The sequence below is a fragment of the Mustelus asterias genome, chromosome 14 (genome assembly GCF_964213995.1).
Source record: "Mustelus asterias chromosome 14, sMusAst1.hap1.1, whole genome shotgun sequence".
NCBI classification, from domain to species: Eukaryota; Metazoa; Chordata; class Chondrichthyes; order Carcharhiniformes; family Triakidae; genus Mustelus; species Mustelus asterias.
Genome location: NC_135814.1, coordinates 83,069,807 through 83,097,089, shown reverse-complemented (window position 1 = coordinate 83,097,089; position 27,283 = coordinate 83,069,807). Strand labels below are relative to the sequence as shown.

Here is a 27,283-nt window from a genome sequence, read left to right as displayed (position 1 = left end):
AGTGCAATTCTAGATAATAAGTGATTAATTAACATTCTGAAAGTGCCAGAAGAAATTTGTTGATAGAGGGCACGTTATTGACTGTCCGCACAGTAATTTTTTGTTTTGTAATTGTGCAGATGGCTTCAAGTAATCTGTATAATCATAGCTGGTTGATCTGAAAACAAATTTATTTTTGTAAAGTTTTACAAGTGTTAGAAAAAATAAAAATTAAGATATCTTCCATTTTCAGCAAAACTGGAATATCTAGTTCAAAAATATTTGGAGGATTTGAATGTTGCTTCATTGAGGATGAATTTCAATCAAGAACTATATTCTTGCCCTTCCATTTTTAATCCTCATTTAAGTGCATATTAAGTCAAATAATCTTTTCAGTACAAAGTTTAGGGGATTGATAAAACTCATGTCAAGTCAAGATATCTTAGGTCTTCAGGTGGCAATTTTACTTTGTTAAACAAATTAACTGGTGGAGGATGTTTTTAAGTAAATTTTATTTGTGTAATAAATGTTCAAATGACAACTTGTATTCACATTAGTAAATCATTTTAGCAGTTTCACAAGGAAAATTATTCGCAACTATTTTGCAAATGTGAAAATAGACATGTCATCAAAATGGCAGTAAAGCCTTGTATATCAAAAAGGTTTATCCTTTGTTCAAAGCATTCCCTCATTTTATTTAAGGAACTTGTATCTCAAGTCTGGAGCAAATTTTAATTCAGAGATTTTGGGGTAGTATTTCTGTTGGACTGACAGAAGAATGAGAATTGCTGCAAGATTCCAGGCAAAAGTCATAACATTTTTAGACCACTTTGTTGACAACAAAGAGTAGATTTCTGGTTTAAGCTATGAGCTTAGAAATTACCATTTTTATCTGCTGGCAGGGTTTTCCAGAGTCTTGAGGAATGCCAGAATAGCTTTGTCTTCACTAATTCCTTGAGCTACACCCCCTACCTAGGAACACGAGTTGTTTTGCAATAAATGGCTAGAAAGAAAGTCATTTTTTTCAATAAAATCATTCTCCAGAGGCAAATACTCCAAAATGTGGGAATGCTTTGAATAAAGTTTTCCCCTTTAGGGCTTTAAATTTGAAATACATGGTGAACATGGTTTGAAAACACACACATTACGTTCATTAATTCCTGGAGAAGTTTAGATTTTTACAAGTTCTGTGTAGACATTAAAAGACACTTTAAATGGTGCATCTGGCAGGCTATGTAAGTTTCATTATGTAAACATACTTGATTATTTAATTTAGTAATCTCAGAAAAACACAATCTAAGAAAGTCATGATCAAAGCTAGCAGCAACTTTTCAAACTGCTCAATACTATTATTCAACAATGGATGTTTGAAGTTTTATCTAAATATGGAGTAAACTTTTAATATTCAGATAATGGCTCTTTCATCAATATAACAGTTAGATTTGATTCCCTCATTTCTTTTGAAGAGATTCAGCCATTCAATATGTTGAACAGCCCATGTTTAATATTGCAGTGTACCTTCTACAATACATAGTTAGCCAATTTTAAAGCTTGTGTGATGATACCAGCTTCAATTTAAGATTTTCTGCAAGCTTGTCCATGAATTGGAAAGTGTTCAAATAGTCAGAACGTTGCACTCTTCAAAAACAGAAAATTAGTGAATATTAGTCAAGAATTATAGTAACGTTGAAAAAAGACAAGTCAGTTTATTTTTACATTAAAAAATTGACTACAATTTAATTTACCATCAAATTTGTACCAAATTTGTGTGCATTTTAAACCAATAAATATTTTAATTCACAGGATGCTGCATCACTAGCTAGGCAATGTATTGCCTATCCTTAATTGCCCTGGAGAAAGTAGTGGTGAGCTGTCTTCTTGAACCCCTACTGTCCATGTGGTGTATGTATGCCCATAGAGGTTAGGGAATGAGTTCCAGCATTTTGATCCAGCAACTGAAGGAACAGCAATATATTTCCAAGTCCGGATGGTGAGTGGCTTGGAGGGGAACTTCCAGGTGACGATGTTCCAGTGTGTGCCATTGCCCTAGTTAATGGTAGTAGACATGGATTTGGAAGATGCTGTCTAGGAAGCCTTCTTGAGTTCCTGCAGTGCATTGTATAGATGGTGCACTTTGCTGCCACTGTGTTAGTTGTAAAGGAGTGAATATTTGTGGAAGGGGTGCCAATTAAGCGGGTTGCATTATCCTGAACAATGTTAAACTTCTTGAATGTTGTTGAAGCTGCATCTATCTAAAGTTTATTAAAAGTTTATCGAAAGTCACATAGTAAGGCTTACATTAACACCGCAATGAAGTTACTGTGAAATTCCCCTAGTTGCTATACCCTGGCGCCTGTTATCTATGTGGAGATGCCAGCGTTGGACTAGGGTACGCCTGTTATCTAGGCAAACAAGGACCACTCCATCACACTCCTTTCTTGTGCCATGTAGATTGGGAGGCAGGTGGTGAGTTATTTACTGCAAAATTCTGAGCCTCTGATCAGCACGTGTAGCCACAGTAGTGATGTGGGTAATTTAATTCTGAATCTAGTCAATGGTAATCCCCAGGATGTTAATAGTGGGGGATTCAACAATTGTAATGCCACCGAATGTCAAGGGACAATTGTTAGATTCTCTTGTGGCACATGTGTGGGGGCAAATGTCACTTGTCAACCCAAACCTGGATTTTGTCCAGGTTTTGCTGCATTTAGACACGAATTGCTTCAATATCTGAAGAGTTGTGAATGATACTGCCCATTGTAATGATCACTAAATATCCCCACTTCTGACTTCAGGATGGAAAGAAGGTCATTGTTGCAACAACTGAAGAAGTTGGGCCTAGGACACTTCCCTGAGGAGCTCCTGCAGAGATGCCCCGGAACAGAGATGATTGACCTCAAACAACTACCTTTACACTGGTTGGAGTCATACCTAGCATAGAGTGTTTTTTTTCCTGAATCCCATTAACTCCAGTTTTACCAGCTTTGTACTTGATGCCACATTTGATCAAATTTGGCCATGTTGTCAAGGGCAGTTACTTTCACCTCAGCTCTGGAGTTCAGCTCTTTTGTCCATGTTTGAGCCAAGACTGAAATGAGGTTAGAAGCGGAATGACGTTGGTGGAACCCAAACTGAGCAAGGATGTCCCACCATGGTAGATACAGAAATTTGAATTCAATTAAATTCAATTTTTTAAAAAATCTGGAATTAAAATTCTAATAACCATGACACCAATGCTGATTGTTGGAAAGACCCATCTGGTTCCTTCCTTGAGGGAAGGAAATCTGTCCCCTTTACCTGGTTTTGCCTACATATACCTCTAGATCCACAACAATATGCTTGACTCTTAAAATGTCCTCTGAAATATACTCAATTCAAAGGGCAAATAGAAATCCAACATAGGATGCTTCCAATGCATTGAAAGCAGAATGCAGCTAGTACTTATATAGAATACTTTCCGCTGTTAACTGGGTTGGCAACTGAATATTACATATTAAACCTTTGCGACTTTGGGTACAGAAGCATATGTTATGTTACAGGATTTAGAACATAGAACATAGAAAGCCACAGCACAAACAGGCCCTTCGGCCCACAAGTTGCGCTGATCATATCCCTACCTCTAGGCCTATCTATAGCCCTCAATCCCATTAAATCCCATGTACTCATCCAGAAGTCTCTTAAAAGACCCCAACGAGTTTGCCTCCACCACCACCGACGTCAGCCGATTCCACTCACCCACCACCCTCTGAGTGAAAAACTTACCCCTGCATGATGGGATTTAAACTCTTGTCCTCCAGATCATTTGTAATCCAGAAGCCTGGATTAAATGATCTGGAGGACAAGAGTTTAAATCCCATCATGCAGCAATGAATTAAACTAGGTTAAAGTTTTGGAACCAATGACCACAAAAGTTGCAGATTGTTGTAAAAACCCACCTCCTTTAATAATGCCCTTTAGGGAAGGAAATCTTTGCATAATAGTATTCAAGAGTGTGCTTGGTGCATTTTTCTTATTTCTATCAATAGGCAAGTAGTATTAAAGCATATCTTGTGCAACATGTTTGAATGACCCTGCAGGGGCTGGTGGGAAGACTGCACCGGTAGATCTTATTAGGGATAACAGTTGATAAAGTAGATCTCAGGTCCCCAAAATCTGTGTACTCCTGACATTGAATATCTGAATTGAATGGTAAAGTTTGTTTCTGAGAAACCCATTGATCTGTTTGTACCACTACATTAACCTATGATTTTAGGAACTTAACACTTGTTCAATCAATTATTAAGAACACTACTTCAGACAGAATATAATAAGGGTATCTGAATTGAACAGACATATTTATCTTTAATCCCAACAGGAACAAATTATTGCCATCATATTAGACAATAATGAATATTTCTACCAATTATGATTCAGCAGGCAGTGCTAACCATTTATGTACTGAGATTCAAAATAAGCAATCCAGAATAGACTAGTCCTATCAATAAGACAAGATTCTTTAAACTTCTTTATCCCAAGCAGTGGTTACACTTACTTTGGTAAACCTTTGATACACGCAGCCAAATCCTTAGTCATGAAACCAGATTCAATAGTTTCTATACAAACATCTTCTAATAAGGCACAGAAGGTCTGCAGTGCAGAGTTACCATCCAACTTTGCCCGATGAGATAGTCCTCGAGTCCAAGCAAAGATAGAAGCTTAAAGCAATTTGGGGGGAGGGAAAGGAAAAACTTGCATTAAAAACATTAATACACAAGGCAACTAAAGTAATTTTAATTAAATGTTACGATTCAACAGACTGTACTATACACTGCACCATTATTGCAACACGCTAAGTGCAGAAAGCTATTCTTGGGTGTTTCACAGCTCACAAAAGAAAAAATAAACCAAGTAGTGCTGTGCAACAAAGGGAGAGGTGGCCACATATTTTATAGGCTGACAAGAAATGAAGCCAATGATTTTACGGGGTTTAGAGTTTACTGTCATTGGCTGAAGAGAGGGCATAAACAGCAAGGCAGACAGAGGTATCTGTCCTAGATTACTGAGCGAGACAAGAGATGAAATTGCTGGGCCTCTAACAGAAATCTTTGTTTCTTCATTGGACACAGGTGAGGTCCGAGAGGATTGGAGGATAGCAAATGTGGTCCCATTATTTAAGAAGGATAGCAAGGATAACCCGGGTAATTATAGGCCAGTGAGCTTGACGTCCGTGGTAGGGAAATTGTTGGAGAAGATTCTTAGAGATAGGATCTATACACATTTAGAACTGAATAGTCTCATTAGCGATTGACAACATGGTTTTGTACAAGGGAGGTCATGCCTCACAAATTTGGTTGAGTTTTTTGAGGAGGTGACAAAAATGATTGACGAGGGAAGGGCCGTGGATGTCGTCTACATGGATTTTAGTAAAGCATTTGACAAGGTCCCTCATGGCAGGCTGGTGCAAAAGGTTAAATCTCACAGGATCAAAGATGAACTAGCTAGATGGGTACAGAACTGGCTTGGCCATAGAAGACAGAGGGTAACAGTGGAGGGGTCTTTTTCTGATTGGAGGTCTGTGACTAGTGGTGTTCCGCAGGGCTCTGTACTGGGACCTCTGCTGTTTGTGATATATATAAATGATTTGGAAGAAGATGTAGCTGGTCTGATTAGTAAGTTTGCGGATGACACAAAGATTGTGTCATCAAGATTGCTGGAGTTGCGGATAGTGATGAACATTGTCAGGGAATACAGCAGGATATAGATAGGCTGGAAAATTGGGCGGAGAAATGGCAGATGGAATTTAATCCAGATAAATGTGAAGTGATGCATTTTGGTAGATCTAATGCAGGGGGAGCTATACAATAAATGGCAGAACCATCAGGAGTATAGACACACAGCGGGATCTGGGTGTGCAAGTCCACAGATCCTTAAAGGTGGCAGCACAGTTGGTGAAGAAGGCATATGGCATGCTTGCCTTTATTGGACGGGGCATAGAGTATAAAAGTTGGCATATGATGTTGCAGTTATATAAAACGTTGGCTAGGCCACATTTGGAATACTGCATCCAGTTCTGGTCGCCACACTACCAGAAGGATGTGGAGGCTTTGGAGAGAGTGCAGAAAAGGTTTACCAGGATGTTGCCTGGTATGGAGGGTATTAGCTATGAGGTGAGATTGAGTAAACTAGGGTTGTTCTCCCTGGAAAGACGGAGATTAATAGAAGTTTATAAAATTATGAAGGGCATAGATAGGGTGAACAGTTGGAAGCTTTTTCCCAGGTCAGAAATGACAAACACAAGGGGTCACAAGTTCAAGGTAAGGGGGGCAAGGTTCAATACAGATATGTGGGGGACATTTTTTTACACAGAGGATGGTGGGGGCCTGGAATGCACTACCAAGCAAGGTGGTCGAGGCAGACACGCTAGGATCATTTAAGACTTATCTAGATAGCCACATGAACAGACTGGGAATAGAGGAATACAAACGGATGGTCTAGTTAGGAACACATGATCGGTGTAGGCTTGGAGGGCCGAAGGGCCTGTTCCTGTGCTGTATTGTTCTTTGTATACTCGGAGTATGGGAAAGGGTGCAAGGTTAGAGGAAGTTGCAATGTCAAAATAATGAGACCAAGGAAACGATTATAGGTGAAGGCAAGAAGTTTAAATTCAATCATTAGTAACAGCTATTCAGAATAATTCAGATGGATAATCACTGTAGGACAATATACAGGCAGATGAGTCTGAAAAGTATTAAGAGGATAAAAGATCAGCAATGAAAATGTTGAAGAAATCAAAAGAATGGATAAGAAATTTAGTAGCAGCACGAGTTAGTTATGCAGATGACATTGTTGAAGTGAGCAGTTTTGGCAATGCAAAGATTTAGGGTTTGAAAATTAGCTCAGCCAGTAAAGAATGAGGAATTTGTGAAGAAGCTGGAGGGAGGAGGAGTATAATAGCCGAGTTAAAGGAGTTGTGGATTGCCTGGGAGATAAAGCGGTCAGAGATCTGAAGTGACAATAGACAGGTGAGATAATAGTATACTGCTCATAAAACTATACAGCACTTTGATAACATGATGCAAGAAAAGCTATTTCTTGGGCAGTCATCAATTTAAAATAGTCGTAAAAATAGTGATAAGGATTAGGAGAAATTTCCTTAGCCAGGTGTTGACAGCATGGAATGCTTTACTACAGAAAATTCTTAAGACAAATCGTTGAAGCTTCGAAGGAAAACATAGATATGGACAGCTCTAACAAAGATGACACAGAGACAAATGACCTCTGGTTCTAAGCTTGAAAATTATTACCTTATATTTCTTAAAATTAATAATTACTTGTAATTAAATTTGTATAAAGGCAAAATAATTTTACCAATTGGATTGGTGGAGGTTTCCTTGCCCTGCTGATGCATCCGGTAATGGCGTGTCACAGTACCATGGGCTGCCTCAGCTTCTACTGTCTTACCATCAGGACAAATCAACACACTAGTCATCATTCCCAGTGAGCCATATCCTGCACACAATTAGAAAAATATCTTATAAAACAAAAAAATCAAAATAAAGAATCCATATTTCAGTATGAATAATAAGCTAAAAACATGGATTGGAGTAACAGCTCCTAATTTTCTGTCAAATATGGAGACAGAGAGTAGAGACAAGAACTGGAGGCAATTTTCTCAATAATTCTTGAATTTTCTAACAAATTTGTCAATTTATTTCTTCATCTGTTGGATTCATTTGAAAATGGGAAGTCTGGAATTGCAAGAACATTTCTGAATTTGCCATCTTTTTAATAAATTCTGATAAATAAACAATAGGTTAATCTATAAAATCATCAGTAGAATTAGATGTTTACTATACATTATCAAGCATAGTCTATTGTAGATAAATGTAGTTACGACTGGCAAAATTACCTTGAGCAATAGAATCAGATTGTACATCACCATCATAATTCTTACAGGCCCAAATGAAGCCTCCCTCAGATTTTAGTGCTTGAGCTACCATGTCATCAATTAGTCTGTGCTCATACCAGATTCCTTTAGTTTCAAACTGTGCTTTGTATTGTCTGCAAGAGAAAGCAATGCTTGATTCAAAAAAGCATTTTGATGGCCTAAAACAAAGATGTACAATTAGCCTTCTGACCTCAACAACTGTACCACAAAGTTAAGCTTTCCAAATATTTATATTTACGCTGTCCTCCTCTTGTTGTCTCCTGTCACATGTTTCTTACTTAAGTTGGTGAGCTAGCCAGTTTGATTCATAAGCTCCTTTATGGATCACAGACTTCATGATCATGTTTCTTTTTCGCTAATCAAGGAATTACACAAGCAAGTAAATCTTAGTCCAAAGTGCCCATCCTCTTTTGCAATCGAAGAAGTTTCTAAGATTTATTGCAAGCAAGGAAAATAATGAAGTAGCAGAAAAGTGATTGGGCAGGAAGGGAAAGAAAAATATTCTCAAATGGCTATTTTTAAAAAGTTACTTTTCGTAGATTTCCTGGAATATGTCCTTGAATCGTCCGTCATATCTCTTCAAGATGGTATTCTTTGTGCTCATGTATAATGGCCAACCTTTAACAAGTGCTTGCTGGAAGGAGCTATGAGCGAAGTCCCTAATAGAGGAGTCAGTGTTGTACATTCCCAAAGCAACTCCTCCTCCATCTGTAACAGAAAGCAGTTTTAATGACCTTTTTACAAAGCTGCATGTAACAAAAGCATTTGTATTTTGTATTTGTATTTCTGTATTTCTTTGTATTTCTTTGTATTTGTCAATTATTATTTTTGGATCTTACACCTATTGTCAAAAGAACCCTTCATTTTCTAGATCCCCTTTCAGCTCACTCCTTTCCTGTTTATAAATGTGAAAATGAACCCAATTTATAACCATGAAACAGTTTTGTGCATTGCAACAATCGTATGCATTTTTTCATGCTTGCTACACCTATCCTAACCAGGGTATCCCTATATGTACACTTTGAAAAATGAATTTTGTTATTTTGTTTCTTTCAAAACATAAAAACTGCATAGTGGTGTTGTCAGTGTAAGATCCTTGAAGCAAGGATGTAAAAGTGTTATTGAATCTGTTTCAATCTTACCTGCCAGTTAAACATCAACAGTAACTGCACATTTGAAATTCAACACAACCTACTCAACTTAAAGAATCACTTAACATGCACAGTGCAGAACATGTAAAAGTATGGAGTTCATTCAGGACACATCTTCCCATCAAGCAAACTTTACCTGTAAAATGATGAACAGTATATGTGACCGGCTCACCACCATGGTCGGGTGTGTACTTAATTTCAACTGTACCAGGACCAGGTACAACAAAGTCTGTAGCTCTGTACTATGAACAAAATATATATTTATGAACAAATTTGAATCAAAAACATAAATGTTTACACTTTTAAGTTCTACAAACCACATTCAATACATTGTTAAACTATAGGAACATAGGAGTAGATCATTCTGTTCCTCTAGCCTGTTCCAACATTTAACTGGATCATGGCTGATCTTCTACCTTAATGTCATTTTTCCACACAATCCCATATTCCTTAATGTCATTGGTATCTAGAAATCGACTAATTGGAGCCTCCACAGCCCTCCAAGGTAGAAAATTCCAAAGATTTACTATCCTCTGACTGAAGAAATGCCTCATCTCAGTCTTAAAAACTCTTATTTCTTATTCTGAGACTGTATCCTCTGATTCTAGACCAACCGCAACATTGTCATCAAACCAGCAGACAAAGGGGGCCACCGTCAAACTGAACAGAACGGATTACTGCAAAGAAGTGTACCGACAACTGAACAATGAGGAACACTAGAGACAGTTACCCGCAGATCTGACCAAAGAACACACCTGTCAACTCAATAGACTGATCAAGATTTTTGATCCGGACCTTCAGAGCACCCTCCGTGCTCTCATCCCACATACTCCCCACGTTGGAGATCTCCACTGCCTCCCGAAGATACACAAGGCCAACACACCCGGCCATCCCATCATATCAGGCAATAGGACCCTGTGCAAGATCCTCTCCGGCTACGTCGAGGGCATCCTGAAACCCATTGTACAAAGAACCCCCAGCTTTTGTCGCGACACTACGGACTTCCTACAGAAACTCAACACACATGGAGCAGTTGAACCAGGAGCACTCCTCGTCACAATGGATGTCTCGGCACTCTACACCAGCATCCCCCACGACAATGGCATTGCTGCAACTGCCTCAGTACTCAACGCCAACATCCTGGACCACAATGTCTTCACCTTCAACAACCAATTCTTCATCCAGACACACGGAACAGCCATGGGGACCAAATTCGCACCTCAATATGCCAACATCTTCATGCACAGGTTCGATCAAGACCTCTTCACCGCACAGGACCTTCAACTGATGCTACATACATTGATGACATTTTCTTCCTTTGGATTCATGGTGAACAATCACTGAAACAACTATATGATGACATCAACAAGTTCCATCCCACCATCAGACTCACCATGGACTACTCTCCGGAATCGATTGCATTCTTGGACACACGCATCTCCATCAAGGATGGTCACCTCAGCACTTCACTACCACAAGCCCACGGATAACCTCACGATGCTCCACTTCTCCAGCTTCCACCTTAAACACGTTAAAGAAGCCATCCCCTACGAACAAGCCCTCCGTATACACAGGATCTGCTCAGATGAGGAGGATCACAACAGACACCTCCAGACGCTGAAAGATGCCCTCATAAGAACAGGATATGGTGCTCGACTCATCAATCGACATTTCCGACGCGCCACAGCGAAAAACCGCACCGACCTCCTCAGAAGACAAACATGGGACACGGCGGACAGAGTACCCTTCGTCATCCAATACTTCCCCGGAACAGAGAAGCTACGACATCTTCTCCAGAGCCTTCAACATGTCATTGATGAAGACGAACATCTCGCCAAGACCATCCCCACACCCCCACTTCTTGCCTTCAAACAGCCGCACAACCTCAAACAGACCATTGTCCGCAGCAAACTACCCAGCCTTCAGGAGAACAATGACCATGACACTACACAACCCTGCCACAGCAACCTCTGCAAGACATGCTAGATCATCGACACAGATGCCATCATCTCACGTGAGAACACCATCCACCAGCTACATGATACATACTCTTGCAACTCAGCCAATATTGTCTACCTGATACACTGCAGGAAAGGATGTCCCGAGGCATGGTACATTGGGGAGACCATGCAGACGCTACAACAACAGATGAATGAACACTGCTCGACAATTAGCAGGCAGGAGTGTTCTCTTCCTGTTGGGGAACACTTCAGCAGTCACGGGCATTCTGCCTCTGATCTTCGGGTAAGCATTCTCCAAGATGGCCTTCACGACACACGACAACGCAGAATCGCTGAGCAATTCACACATCTCTTTAACCTGTGCTTAACCCTCTCTCCACTCACATTGTCTGTACTTTTAAGGCTTGATTACCTGTAAAGACTCGCATTCCAACCATTATCTTGTAAATTGAGTTTGTGTCTTTATATGCCCTGTTTGTGAACACAACTCCCACTCACTTGATGAAGGAGTAGCGCTCCGAAAGCTTGTGGCTTGTGCTACCAAATAAACCTGTTGGACTTTAATCTGGTGTTGTGAGACTTCTTACTGTGCTTACCCCAATCCAATACCAGCATCTCCACATCTAGACCCCCAGCCAGGGGAAACATCTTTCCTGCATCTACCTGTCAAGCCGTTTTCTAAACTCTATAGAATACAGGTCCAGTCTCCTCAATCCTTCTTCATTGGACAATCTCACCATCCTGGGATTGGTCTGCTGAACCTTTGTTGCACTCTCTATGACCAACATATCCTTTTTTTGACAAGTATATTTTGCACACAATACTCCAGGTGTGGTCTCACCAAGGCCCGACACAGCAAGACTTATCCCTGCACTCTAATCCCCTTGCAATTAAGACTAACATGTGATTTGCCTTTGTAACTGCCCATTGCACTTGCATGTTAGCTTTCAGTGGCTTATGAACAACAAAACCTGAGTCTCTTTGGACATCAACATTTCCCATTCTCTCCCCATTTAAGACATACTCTGCATTTCTATCTTTACTAACAATTCTAATTCCAGTAGAGCTAGAATAATAAAAGTTAATCAGCCCAAAAACCCAGATTAAAAAAACAACTAGCCAAGCTATTTACAAGTAGTAATTAAACATTAAAAATAGCACTATGACAGAGCCAAGGAATGTTTTTATTCTTTCATGGGATACTGGTGCCACAGATAAGGCCAGCATTTGGTGCCCATCCCTAATTGCCTTGAACTGAGCAGCTGGATGGGCCACTTTAGGGCAGTTAAGGGTCAACCACAATCTGTGGTTCTGGAATCACTGAGGCCAGACCAGGTATGGATGACAGATTTCCTTCCTTGTAAGGCATTATGTGAACCAGATGGGTTTTTACAACAATCAATGAAAGTTTCATGGTCACCATTACTGAGAATAACTTCCAATTTTAAATTTTTCAAATACAAATGGCATGTTAGCTTTTATTACAAGAGGATTCAAATATAGGAGTAGGAAAGTCTTGCTGCAGTTGTATAGACCCTTGGTGAGATCTTGGCTGGAACTTTCCAGCTATTCAGTCCAGTGCACCCCCGCTGAGGTGCAGTGAGGGCTGCACTCAACAGGAAACCCCATTGACAACTATGGGACCAGAAGATCCCACCACCAGCCAATGGTGGGCCACCTCCGGCCACCACGAAACATGCAGTGGGTTGTGCAGCAAATCCCACTCCACATCTGGAGTACGGTGTGCAGTTTTGGTCTATTTACCTAATGGAAGCATACACTGGCCATAGACAAGTGCAATGAAAGCTCACCAGACTAGTCCCTGGGATGACAGGATTGTTCTATCAGGAGAGATCAAGGAAACTGGGCTTATTTTCTCTGAAGTTTAGATGAATGAGAGGTGATCTTATTGGACTGTACAAAATTCTTACAGGGCTTGAGAGTAGAATGTTTCCCTCAGCTTGGATCGAGAACCAGGTAATAGTGTCAGAATAAGAGGTAGGCCATTTAAGACCAAGATGAGAAAGAAATTCTTCAGTCAGAAGGTGGTAAATCATTGGCATTTCCTATCCTGGAGGGCTGTTGATACTCAGTCTTTGAGTATATTCAAAGCAGGGATTGAAAGATTTCTAGATTCCAATGACATCAAGGGATAACAGGGATAGTGTGGGAAGATGGTGTTGCGGTAGATTACCAGCCATGATCTGGTTGTATGGCAGAGCAGGTCGGAGGGGCTGGAGGGGTTGAATGGCCTACTCCTGCATTCCTACGTTTAATTATTTAAATTTAAATTCCACCAACAGCTGATGGGATTTGAGCTCAGGTCCCCAGAGGGCTGGCCTGAGCCTCTGTTGAGTGACATTACCACTACACGCTATCTATCCCCCAAAGCCTATCTTCATGTCTCAGTAGCCTACAAGGAATGCAAGGCAACCGCTTGCATAGCCACACTACACACTTAATGCTGATTAAAAAATTTGCCGCCAGCATATTTTAACAAAATATTAACCTGTGAACCCAAAGTGCAGCGAAGTGCTCTTCTTAAATCTTCAACATGTGCTTCTGCATTGTGCACCCCCTGCGTTGACAACTGAAATGGAGGCAGACTGCTGACCTTGATGTTCCATGGCTTTTAATAATCTTGACAATCTGGCTGTCTGAGGCCTACAGGGCAGATTGAGGGTCAACTACAGAAGTGCAGGAATCTCACCTGTCATCACACCAGGAAAGGAGTTAACTCTGATGGATCGATGCATTCCATCGATATGGTGGTATACCTATTACAGGCAATGCGCTGCCTGGCCCCTCTGTCACTGACTAGGTTGGAATTCCTTTCCGAGCAAACTCACCTTTAAGGCATGACAAGGAAAGCAATGTGTGGTGCATTCACTTTCACTGATCACATTAAGTCATTAAGCTTCTTGCAGCAGTGCAGCCAGGTTCAGATTCCAACATCCACAATATTCTGCTTTGAGACAGATTATCTGAATGGCTATAGATTGAGAGAGGGGCAACGAGATCCTAGTGTCCTTGTACACCAGTCACTAAAAATGAGCATCCAGGTGCAGCAGGTAGTGAAGGAGGCAAATGGTATGTTGACTTCTAGTCTAGTAGACTTTCATAGCGAGAGGATTTGAGTACAGGAGCATACCTTGCTGCAGTTATACAAGCCTTGGTGAAACCACACCGGGAATATTGTATGCAGTTTTGGTCTCCTTATCTATGGAAGGACGTTCTTGCTATGGAGGGAGAGCAACAAAGGTTTACCAGACTGGGATGGCAGGACTGAAGTACAAAGAGAGATTGAGTCCATTAGAATTATATTCGTTGGAGTTCAGAAAAATAAGGGGGATCTCATAGGAACCTATGAAATCCTAACAGGACTAGACAGGGTAGATACAGGATGTTCTCGACAATGGGGGAGTCCAAACCAGAGTGACAGTCTGAGGATACGGGGCAGACGTCTTGGGACTGAGATGAGGAGAAATTTCTTCACCCAGAGAGTGGTGAACCTCTGGAATTCTCTACCACTGAAAGCAGTTAAGGCCAAAACATTGTTTGTTTTTAAGAAGGAGTTAGATATATCTCTTCGGGCTAAAGGGATCCAAGGATATGGGAATAAAGCAGGAGCAGGTTACTTAGTTGGATGATCAGCCATAATCATAATGAAGGGCAGAGTAGGCTTGAAGGACCGAAGGGAGTATGAACAGCTAGGAGCTAAATTAAAAAGCAGAACCAAAAAGGTAATAATGTCTGGATTACCAGCTGAGCCACGAGATAATTGGCACAGGGTCAATAAGATTAAGGAGGTAAATGCATGGTTCAAAGATTGGTATGGCAGGAATGGGTTTGAATTCATGGGACATTGGCACCAGTATTGGGGAAGAGGGGACCTGTTCCAATGGTCTTCATCTGAATCGTGCTGGGACCAGAGTCCTGACAAATCATATAACTAGGGCTGTAGATAGGGCTTTAAACTAAATAATGGAGTGAGGGGGGGGGGGGGGGGGGGGGGGGGGCAGGGTTCAGTTGTATGGAGAATTAGAAAATCAAAGTTAAAGGAGATGGTAGAAATGCAGGTTAATGGAGCTGAGGGCTCAGGAGAGGTTAGTAAAGTTTCCAGACCACGTAATAGAACAGAGGGTATAGAAGATGGCAAAAATCTAACCTCACACAGAGCCAAAAAGGTGACAAGTATGAGAAGGGAGGTGGTCAATGCACGACTGAGGGTGTTGTACCTAAATGAGCGCAGTATACGTAACAAGGTAAATGAGCTTGTTGCGCACATTGAAATTGGCCAGGACAATGTTGTGGGCATCACAGAGACGTGGCTGCAAGGGAATCAGGGCTGGGATCTAAATATCCAAGGATATGTGTCCTATCAGAAGTACAGGCAGATGGGCAAAGGGGGTGGGGTTGCATTGTTAGTAAGGAATGAAGTTAAATCGATAACAAGAAGTGATACAGGATCAGAAGGCATTATCATAGAAACCCTACAGTGCAGAAAGAGGCCATTTGGCCCATCGAGTCTGCACCGACCACAATCCCACCCAGGCCCTACCACTTATCCCTACATATTTTACCCGCTAATCCCTCTAACCTACGCATCTCAGGACACTAAGGGGCAATTTTAGCATGGCCAATCAACCTAACCCGCACATCTTTGGACTGTGGGAGGAAACCGGAGCACCCGGAGGAAACCCACGCAGACACGAGGAGAATGTGCAAACTCCACACAGACAATGACCCAAGTCGGGAATCGAACCCAGGTCCCTGGAGCTGTGAAGCAGCAGTGCTAGCCACTGTGCTACCGTGCCGCCTGTGAATCTCTTACCTTTTATACATTATAAGAGAGGCATAGAATCTCTGTGGGTAGAGTTGAGGAATCATGAAGATAAAAAGACCCTGATGGGAATTATGAACAGGCCCCCTAGCAGTAGTCAGGATGTGGGGCAGAAAATAAATCAGGAGATAGAAAAGGCATATAAAAAAGGCAATATTACAATAATCATGGGGGACTTCAATATGCAGGTGGACTGGGAAAATCAGGTAGGTAGTGGATCCCAAGAAAAGGAATTTCTGGAATGTCTAAGAAATGGTTTTTTGGAGCACTTGTGACAGAGCCTACTAGGGAACAGGCAATTCTGGATTTGGTGATGTATAACGAGGCAGACTTGATTAGGGAACTTAAGGTGAAGGAACCCTCAGGGAGCAGTGACCACAATATGATAGAATTTACCCTGCAGTTTGAGAGGGAGAAACTGGAATCAGATGTAACGGTATTACAAAGTCATGAGGGAGGAGCTGCCCAGAATTGATTGGAAAGGGAGCCGAGCAGGGAAGACAGTGGAACAGTAACGGCAGGAGTTTTTGAAAGTTATTCGGGAGGCACAACAGAAATTCATCCCAAGGAGGAGGAAACATCCTAAGGGGAGGATGAGGCATCCATGGCTGATGAGGGAAGTCAAGGACAGCATAAAAGCAAAAGAAAAAGCATACAAAGTGGCAAGGAATAGTGGGAAGCCAGAGGATTGGGAAGCCTTTAAAAGCGAGCAGAGGACAACTAAAAAAGCAATAAGGGGGGAGAAGATTAAATATGAGTGTAAGCTAGCTAGTCATATAAAAAGATAGAGTTTTTTTCAATGTATAAAAGGTAAGAGAGGCAAAAAGACCATTGGAAAATGTGGCTGGTGAAGTAATAATAGGAAACAAAGCAATGGCAGAAGAACTAAATAGTTACCATGCATCAGTCTTCACGGTGGAAGACACCAGTGGGATGCAAGAGCTCCAGGAGAGTCAGGGGGAACAGGTGATTGTAGTGGCCATCACTAAGGAGAAGGTTCTAGAGAAACTGAAAGGTCTGAATGTGGATAAATCACCAGGACCAGATGGACTACACTCCAGGGATCTTAAGGTGATAGCTGAGGAAATTGTGGAGGCATTAGTGGTGATCTTTCAGGAATCACTGGAGGCAGGGAGGGTACCAGAGAACTGGAAACTAGCTAATGTAACACCGCTGTTTAAGGAGGGCGGCAGCAGACAGGAAATTATAGTCCAGTTAGCTTGACTTCGGTCACTGGCAAGATTTTAGAGTCCATTATTAAAGATGAGATCGCAGAGTACTTGGAAGTGCATGATATGATAGGACTGAGGCAGCATGGCTTTCTCAAGGGGAAGTCATGTCTGACAAATCTGTTAGAGTTCTTTGAGGAGGTAACAAGGAAGTTAAATAAAGGAGAACCAGTGGACGTGATTTATTTAGATTTCCAGAAGGCCTTTGACAAGGTGCAACATAGGAGACTGTTAAATAAGTTAAGTGGTCATGGTGTTAAGGGTAAGCTCCTGGCATGGATAGAGGATTGGCTGACTGGCAGAAGGCAGAGAGTGGGGGTAAAGGGGTATTTTTCAGGATGGCAGCCGGTGACTAGTGGTGTGCCTCAGAGGTCAGTGCTGGGACCACAACTTTTCACAATATACATTAACAATTTGGAGGAAGGAACTGAAGGCACTGTTGCTAACTTTGCAGATGATACAAAGATATGTAGAGGGACAGATAGTATTGAGGAAGCAGGGGGGCTGCAGAATGACTTGGACAGGTTAGGAGAGTGGGCAAAGAAGTGGCAGATGGAATACAATGTGGAAAAGTGTGAGGTTATGCACTTTGGAAGGAGGAATGGAGGCATAGACTATTTTCTAAATGGGAAAATGCTTTGGAAATCAGAAACACAAAGGGACTTGGGAATCCTTGTTCAAGATTCTCTTAAGGTTAACGTGCAGGTTCAGTCGGCAGTTGGGAAGGCAAATGCAATGTTAGCATTCATGTCGAGAGGGCTAGAGTACAAGAGCAGGGATGTACTTCTGAGGCTGTATAAGGTTCTGGTCAGACCCCATTTGGAGTATTGTGAGCAGTTTTGTGCCCCATATCTAAGGAAGGATGTGCTGGCCTTGGAAAGGGTCTAGAGGAGGTTCACAAGAATGATCACTGGAATTAAGAGCTTGTCGTATGAGGAACGGTTGAGGACTCTGGGTCTGTACTTGTTGGAGTTTGGAAAGATGAGGGGGGGATCTTATTGAAACTTACAGGATACAACGAGGCCTGGATAGAGTGGACGTGGAGAGGATGTTTCCACTAGTCGGAAAAACTAGAACCAGAGGGCACAACCTCAGTCTAAAGGGACAATCCTTTAAAACAGAGATGAGGAGGAATTTCTTCAGCCAGAGTGGTGAATCTGTGGAACACTTTGCCGCAGAAGGCTGTGGAGGCCAGGTCATTGAGTGTCTTAAGACAGAGATAGATAGGCTCTTGATTAATAAGGGGATCAGGGGTTATGGGGAAAAGGCAGGAGAATGGGGATAAGAAAAATATCACCCATGATTGAATGGCGGAGCAGACTCGATGGGCTGAGGGGCCTAATTCTGCTCCTATGTCTTATGGCCAAATGGTCTACTCCGATTTTCTATGCTTCTATGTTTGTATAACATCCAGCTTTACCTCAGGAAAGGTGAATTTTTACTCTGAGGATGATGAAAGAGAAAAAAGGTAAAAAGTAAGCCAAGTAAAAAGGTAAGAAGATAAAGAAGCAAAGCTAGTAAAAGGAAAATGATGTAATAAGGAAGCAGAGAGAAAATAAAGTGCACAAGAAAGATACAGGATGATGCAGACTATGGGGAAAATTAGGGAGAAAGATTAAAGTGAAAAAAAACATTTTAAGAATAAATATTTCTTCTAAGTAATAATCAGATATCAATGAAACTAAAAATTGTTGAGTAATTTAAAATGTTAGACACATTGAAAGTAGGTTTGCATAAAGAGTAAAATTTACACTGTTTATATAAAACCAACAACAGCTCACTGGATTTGTTGCCCTCGTCTCCAATTTGATTGCCCAATATACAAATCACATTGCAAAGCAAAGTTCATATTTGTTTTATAATTCTTTTGGCACACCAGGATCATTTGTATACTGTTGCAACATAGTTTGCAGATTCTGCACAAATATCGGTATATGCTGCAAGTTTAAAACTACCATTAAGTTGTGCCTGCCCATATTTTACCAAAAGAAACAAGTGGTAAATAAGAACGCACCATCAGATTAATTTTGCTCTTTACTTCAAATGAATTTTGCATAAATGTAAAACTTGACAGGCAATGTATTTCCATTTTTGCCATCTTTGTACTGGTATCCCTACTCTCTGTACATAAACAGGGACGAGGAGACCATTAGCCATTCCAGGCTATTAAAAGTAAAAACTAACAGAGCAAAATGTTTATAAATGATTTACAAAGGAGATATTGGAAGTTGTATATTTAAGGGTATTAAGTAAAAAGAGTGGCCTCTCTTTTTCAAACTATGTTACAGTTTCTGATATATTACAATAATCACAAAGCAAATGGACAACACATGGAAATGAGATTGAGAAAGGGAGAGGGAAGTGAATATGATGAGAAATATGAAGCATCCTATCTGCACTTTTCATTTAATATGGGAATATATTTTAAACACACGTCTTAACGTGAGAAAATTACAATTTCCTTCCTTTTGAAAACCATCATATTGGCTGCCATCATGATCTCATGGATTAAACCATAAGACTGTGTTTCAGACTAGTCCAGTTGTCAATTTGAAGGTATCCAACACAATAAAAGTGCAGATAGGATGCTTCATATTTCTCATCATATTGAGTTTTATGTTGCTCACTTCCAGATTTATATTTATGCCAGTCCAAAGCATTGTGTTTTCAGTTAATCAATGAAGATATATGGAATGCACTCATAATCTAGGTCATCACAGCATCCAACTACCAAAGAATCAAAATAGCATGTTTCCATAGACAATTGAGTATCCCTCCTTCATATAAATCAAGGGATCCATGTGCCCTGTACTGAGAAAGTTAGGTGAAATCCATTATTCTATGCATGAACTGGTCTATGTCCTATTTAAATAACATTTATTCCTCAGCCAAAAAGGAAAAAGAGAAAAGTTGCAGACCTATTTACACTGGAGATTGGAAACTCACATTTGAGTAGTTATACTCAAATATAGCTTGCTAACGTCAGTGCAGGAGTGATAACTGTACCCACTTTTATTAAATTATAAGGGTTTTCAGATTGTGATCCATTTTGGTTACAACCGAACAGATGCTCCAATTACTTTCCCAAAACATCACTAACAGTTATTACAACTTTAGTTCCAGGTCAGTAGATGTATTGTAGTCAAAGATTCAGAACCTAAGGGGTACTTTCTTGGTTGTTGTTGCATAACATATTGACACTGGAAGAAGAAGGGGCCACTATGCTTTCTGGCCATTAGAAAGCCAAATGGCTCCATGAAGATGTTCTAATATAAATAGCCCAGAAGAGGAAACGAAGGAACCGTACAAGACTTTTGGGTCTGTTTTCAATCATTGGTTACAATGAGGCCTTGGTAGAAATTCTGGGGTAAATGCTGCATATTCTTCAGACAACAATGTTCAAAACACTAAACAATGTATATGCAGTTAATGACAATGAGATCTTAAATAAGGTAAAGTTAGCTTCAAAGTTTTCCCTTTTTCAAAGATTATCAAAATAACTTACTGTGACAGTAAAGTTCTTTTTAGAAAGAAATTTAAAAGCATGATAACAAGATTGTTATTTCATCTTACTTGGTCACCATATGCATGACGTCCAATGACAATTGGCTTGATCCAGCCAGATACCAGCCTCGGAATATTCTCACAGATGATCGCTTCGCGAAACACTGTGCCACCAAGTATGTTACGGATGGTCCCATTGGGTGATTTCCACATTTTCTTTAGCTTGAATTCCTTTACTCTGCTCTCATCAGGAGTAATGGTGGCACATTTTATTCCTACATTATATTTTTTAATAGCTTCAGCAGCATCGATGGTCACTTGATCATTCGTAGCATCACGGTTCTCAATTCCCAAGTCATAACTTAAATGAAAAAAAAGTTAATTCATGACTATTGTTTTTAAAAACAATCTGTTTGAAACATATTTGATATTGATGTTATTTTTTCTAAAATAATATTTCTGTACTCCTCATTTAAAAGTGCACCAAATTGCGAAGTATTATTGCTTCAATAAAACACACTCAGGATGGTTACAAATTTATGAAAAAGAAAGAATTTCTGCATCCATTCAAGTGACTGAATTTTCTAGTTCAGACTGAACTTAAGTTAACCAAAAAATTTAAAACTTAAATAGAAATCTAAAGGAAAATTCTCACTTTCTATCTGCAATTGAAGATTTGTTCCAGAGAATTAGCTACTCCAAGTCCCATGTTTCAGTATTAAAATTATCGATGTATTATATTAATTTTGTTTATACCACACATCTAAAAAAAAGGTTTCATAGTCCAAAAGGTTTCCAGGACATTTCTGTGTATGGAAACAGGACAAAAAACCCTGAAACCAGGAGCTTAGCTCGCTTATTTTTAAATTACCATTATTTTATTTTTCTTCTCGTTAATCAGCCATTACATGTAAAAGTGTTTATTCCTTTCCTCATACAAGTATGAAATTTAGTAAGTGGGCTATTACTAGTCGCCTGCAAGGCTGGCTCCAAACATCCAAGGGGCGATCAACCAAAAAAAATTGAAAACAGGAGAGAATGGCGCACATTTTTTGGGTGAGCTCCCAGCCGCAATCTTATGGCACTTAGAAGAAAAAATGAGGCAAAGCGTGGCTCTTGCCAGTACGGGGAGTGGACAGAGTCTATTTATGCTGAGAAGCTGTCTGCTAGATCTCCAAGTGTACTGTGCAAAATTGTATACAGTGCACTGGGAATCTGCTACTTCCCCCACACCCCTGTACATTGCACACCCACTCCTGATCATCACCCCTAATCACAACCCCTCCCAGTCGATCGCCAGCCCCAATTCCCCCCACATACATCCTGCCATATTCCTTCAACTGCTTATTTTTATTTAAATAAAGACAGCATCTCTTATCTAATGAGACATCAGCTATCTTCTTTCCTCTAGAGATATGTCATTTCAGGCTCCTGCTTATACTGCAATTCACTATGGTAATGTCAGTTATGGCAGCCACCATGTTTGTTTTGCATATCTTTGCGCAATCTTTTTTCTTATGGGAATAGTGAGGAAATTTGTAAATCCTTCGATCACTATCAACCTCTTTGGCCATGACATGAAACGCCTTCCAAGGACATCAAGTCCAATAGTGTACATGATGGTGATAACTTTCTGTTAAAAAGAGATAACTTGTTTATTTTGTTTCAATGTTATTTGTTGTATTTCCAAATACTTCAAAAAAATGTGTGCATTATCGCTATTATTTTTTAATAAAGACCAACAACTGCAAAGAATCACTAACACATATTTCCTCAACTTTCCGATGAAACACAGGCTAGGTTTACCAATTAATGGAAGTCAGTTGCTTGTAGGGAAATTATAAAGTAGAAACTCACCCGTTAATAATATGATGCACCTATCAGGTTAACTGGGACTACAAATACTCATATTCAATTCTTAGTTTTTATAGAGTTAGCAAAAGTCAAGCAGGATAGTAGGGTATAGTTGGGGAAGGGAAGACATTAAAATTGGCCTTCCTGCAGTGAAATTATGTAAGAACACTCATCAGTGGTGACCCACTACTGATTCCTTTCCTGTAACACTTAAAGGAAGTCTGCTGAACGTGGATATCAGGGGACAGTAAGAATGAGGCTCAGCTATAAGTTTCTGAAAATACCATGACACAGCTCATACAAAAGGCTTGTCAATAGCTTTGAGACAATTAATACTCAGCAGTATTCACCACTCTCGGAAAAGTATCGAGCCAAAGGTTAAGAAAACAATATTTTATTTAAGTACATATACTATATATTATCTTGTACATACTTGGAGAATTCTGAAAATACTTCAAGGCACTCAAAACATGTTCAGAAGGTAAACATGATAAAGTTGAATATTTATTGAAAAATTTTAAATTTGAAACAATTACTGCATCAGTAAGTATTTTCAGTCGCTCTGATTCAGCAATTTTTCAAGGTTTAGTCTGTATGTTTACTCAAGTGCCTCAACCACACTGTGAATTGTGCACCAATCAGCATTCCCTATCTTATGAAATGGCAATAGAAAGAGGTTATTGGTTAAAAGTGCAATCATAATGTTTATTTTAGTTAAGTTCCAAAATGTAAATATGCAGGAGTACAAGTAGCATTTTTGAAGCCAAAAGATTTTATTCACTTTCAATTTTGTTAAGCTAATAAAAATAAACAATTAGTACAAGCCACATGTTTTTAATGCGGTTTAAATTACAACCTGTGCAGGTCTATCTCCATGTAAGGGAAGATTAGTTTTTCTTTGATCAGTTCCCATATAACTCTGGTCATCTCATCCCCTTTCATTTCCACCACAGAACCAACTTTTATCTTTTTGCTTGACATCTTTTGTCTTGTTTCTGCAGAAAAGAAATAGCCATTGATGACAAAATAATCAATTTAGAGTAATCTTCTAATAGTGTTATACATGGACAATAATCTCTATTACTCATTAAATCAAGGTACTGTACCAGCCTTGTAAGATCATCCTTAACCAGATATCAAATTTCAACATTTTAAGTTCATTATAAAGTTCGCATGATGGAATTTATACTCCAAACTGGTTTTTCATTCTACAACTTCCAAAGACCTTTCATGCTCCAATGCATTCACACATCTTTATGATTTAATGCAGCTCTGTCTTAGTATCTTCCATTTAATTTATTACATTGCTGTAGTCTGTGTCCTGTTATAGAGGGGGTAATTCTCCCAGCCCGCTGCACTGCTCTAGCAGGGACTGAAGTTCCTGGGCCCACTAGTGTGGTTCCCTCCAGCGGGGTTTACAACTGCTCCCCATTAATGGGAAAAAGGCAGCCGGTGCCACTGGAGTGAAGAGAAGGCATTGAAAGCCCCCCCCCCCCCAGGGAAGTCGAGGGTAAGGGGTGCCCCTTGCACTGTGCCAGCCTGGTCCCCTGGCACTGCCCAAGGGGCACCCTGGCATTGCCCAGGTGGCAGGGCCTATGGGGGGGCCTCTATTGCCACCCTGGGATCACAGGCAGAGGGAGGAGGGGCTGGCCATCCAGGTTTGGGGGGCGGGGGAGGGGGGTGGTTGGGAGGTCAGGACTGTCGGAGTGGGGGGGAGGGATTGGGACTGTTGGGGGGGGGGGGGGGCGGAGGAAATGGGGGAGAGACATCGGGGCTTGCCCAGAAAGGTCTAGGATGCCAGTGATCTGAGGGAGGGGGGTTCTGCAAGGCCAGTGACGGGGAGATTGTGGGGGTCGACAATGCAAGCCACGGTGCATGCGTCGATCTCAGGGCTGACAGATCGGCCTGCTCAGCACTATGCTGCCACTATGTGGGAATAGGCCCCGCCCCCTGCTTTTCAAAGCGAATCCCACTAGGATATGTACATAGTGTCGGAGATTCAATCTGAAAATCACACTAAAAAAAAATCGGCTGGAGTTCCTCCTGTTTTCACACAAATTGGGGACTTAGAAATTTTTTGGGAGAATCCCAGCCAGAATCTTAGAATCCCTACAGTCCATAAAGAGGCCATTCAGCCCATCGATTCTGCACCAACTCTCCTACCGAGGCCGTCTCACCTGCCCCATCCCCATAACCCCACACACTTACCGTACCTAACCTACACACGCACATCTTGAGACACCAAAGGCGCAATTTAGCATGGCCAATCCACCTAACCTGCACATTTTTGGATTGTCAGTTGAGACACTCATGCCACATGCCAAATAAAACACCCTCTGAATAATCAGTTATTAGGAAATATGAGTGAATGAGCAAGAAAGAGACAGAAAGGCCAGAGAGTACCTTTTGAAACCCCTGTAATTTTCCCTGCCATAGAGTGGATTCTGTTCAGTCTATTTCTGAGAATGTTAGGATTGAGACGAGGAGAAATGTTTTCATAGGGTTGAGAATCTTCGGAATTCTCTACCAGAGCTGCAGATGTTCAATCATCGACTATATTCAGAGATTGGTAAGATTTCTGGGCACTAAATGAATTACGAGACATGAGAGAGATGCAAGAAGGTGTGACTGAGATGGACAATTAGCCATGATCTAAATTAATTGCTTGTAGGACCAAATGATTGATTCCTGCTCCTATGGGCAGCACAGTGGTTATTAGCATTGCTGCCTCACAGCGCCAGGGACCCAGGTTTGATTCCCAGTTTGAGTCACTGTGCAAAGTCTGCATGTTCTCCCTCTATCTGCGTGGGTTCCTTCCGGGTACTCCAGTTTCCTCCCAAAAGACGTGCTGGTTAGGTGCATTGGCTGTGTTAAATTCTCCCTCAATGTATAAGCTTATTTGTGACACTAATAAATAAACTTAATCTGAGTTCTTGCGTTTCTATTTGAATAAGTCAAGTGGCAGGCAAACAGCCTAAAACAATGTAAAAAAAAAATACAATCATGCTTATAGTGTGTGAAAACAAACCCACGGCACCCAGAGAATTTTTCTCTGCCTGTTGCCACTTGATTCACAGATCTTGTACTTTGCTCTGAGACAGGACAGTCGACTCTCCTCCCCTCCTCCTCCCATTGTAATGCTACGTGAGCTCCTGGGGTGTGCCAGGAAACACCTAAAATTCACTGACCGGGGGGAGGGGTCGAGATAAGGGGAGAACTCGATCACAATAAACAGCAAGTTAATTTGGGGTCATTTACACCGAAAAATGTCGTTTAAGTTAAAAAGCCCGCAGGAATGATCGGCGAAATAGGGAAGGCTCCTTCTGGGCATCAGCGGCAGTGCTTGTTCCAGGCTGCCACAAAGGAGTCGATTCATTTCGGAGCTACTTTAAAATGACACCGCTTCCAAACGGCAGGGCACCAAAAGCGAGCGCAGGAGAAGGGAGGGGGAGGAGAGGAATATCCCTCACCTGCGGCAGCGACGCCAATGATGGGTTTACTTCACCCCCCCCGAACAGCGATGTCAACCGCTAACGCCACTTCACCTCCTGCCGGCTGCAGTCGCTTCTCACTGACTCAGTGACAGCTCCAACCCGGCACCGTCGCCCGGCCTCCTCACGAGATCCACGGTACCCTCCAATCAGCGGCACGGCCCAGGCGGGATCTCGAGCGTTCTGTCCAATGGTGGCGCACCACATCGGTTGCAGTGGCCGCGAGCCGCTGGCTCGAGCTGGGGGCTGGCTGGCGGTTGGTGGCTCGAGCGCAGGAACACTCAGGAGCTCAGTCAGTCTCCTCGGTCCCGGGCTGAGCCGGGAGGACAAGAAGTAGGCTGCACTCTGTCGTTACTGGGGCAGGGCGTGCATCTTGCAGTCCAACAGTGAGAAATTTACATGTCAACCCCCCGGCAGCAGAAGCAATGAATGGGATAGGCCGTATCTGCATAGTTATAGAGCAGTACTGCAGGGAAACAGGCCCTTCGGCCCAAGCAGTCCATGCAGCCCTCCCAGCTGGTCCCAAATCCCCCTAATTCTTTCCCATCCATGTACTTATCCAAATGATTTTAAATGTTGCGATTGAACCTGCCTCAACCACTTCTGGCAGCTCACTCCATATAGGCACGCTTAACATCAACTCGTTTTTAAAAATATATTATTTATTTTTTATTAGTGTCACAAGTAGGCTTATATTAACAAGGCAATGAAGGTACTGTGAAAATCCCCTGGTCGCCACACTCCAGCACCTGTTCAGGTGCACAGAGGGGCAATTTAACACGGCCATTGCATCTAACCAGCACATCTTTTGGATTGTGGGAGGCAACCAGAGCACCCGGAGGAAATCCATACCTGCAGACTGCACAGTCACCCAAGCCAGGAATCAAACCTGGGTCCCTGGCACTGTGAGGAAGCAGTGCTAACCACTGTGTCACCGTGCATGCATGGACCAAATTACCTCCTTCAGCACTGTAGGATTCTAAGATTCTATGCATAACGCTCACTATGGCCCTACTGTGCAGATTGGCTCTCCATTGTATGTTGGCATTGCAGTAAATAATATTCTCATTGAGCCATGAGAGTCTTATGGGTTTGAGGAAGTTGTTTGATGAAATATTAATGAACTCTCCTAATAGTAGCTTTGTTGGCTCAGAGGATGGCAGTCTAGCTGCAATATCCTCACTAATGAGACTTGGAACCTACGTGTAAGTTATTCTGTCATGAGTTATTGGAAATAAACATTTTTTGCTTCTGAAGCATTACTCCATGTTACATAAGGTCCTGGGATGCTCTGTAACCATTTTTTCTGTATGAAATTGATTGTGCAATTAAACACACAATGTG

At 41.3% G+C, this 27,283-nt stretch overlaps 1 protein-coding gene across 1 annotated transcript; it reads right to left on the bottom strand.

The window, feature by feature from the left end:
- Positions 1-1,342: 1,342 nt before the first annotated feature.
- idh1 (isocitrate dehydrogenase (NADP(+)) 1) lies at positions 1,343-27,283 on the bottom strand. The gene is made up of 9 exons (XM_078228722.1): positions 25,919-27,283; positions 23,305-23,443; positions 20,664-20,955; positions 9,194-9,299; positions 8,437-8,614; positions 7,868-8,019; positions 7,327-7,467; positions 4,511-4,673; positions 1,343-1,617 (listed from the first exon to the last, which is right to left on the bottom strand). Exons 2-9 carry the CDS (start codon positions 23,427-23,429, stop codon positions 1,524-1,526), a joined length of 1,251 nt encoding a protein of 416 aa, XP_078084848.1. The 5' UTR covers positions 23,430-23,443; positions 25,919-27,283; the 3' UTR covers positions 1,343-1,523.

Coding starts and splice junctions, on each gene's coding strand:
- idh1 (XM_078228722.1), bottom strand. CDS start 23,429: ATGTCAAGCAAAAAGATAAAAGTTGGTTCTGTGGTGGAAATGAAAGGG. Junction 7,468..7,867: donor ATCTGATTCTATTGCTCAAG/GTAATTTTGCCA, acceptor AATTGTGTGCAG/GATATGGCTCACTGGGAATG. Junction 1,618..4,510: donor TGTATCAAAGGTTTACCAAA/GTAAGTGTAACC, acceptor CTGTTTTTGAAG/AGTGCAACGTTCTGACTATT.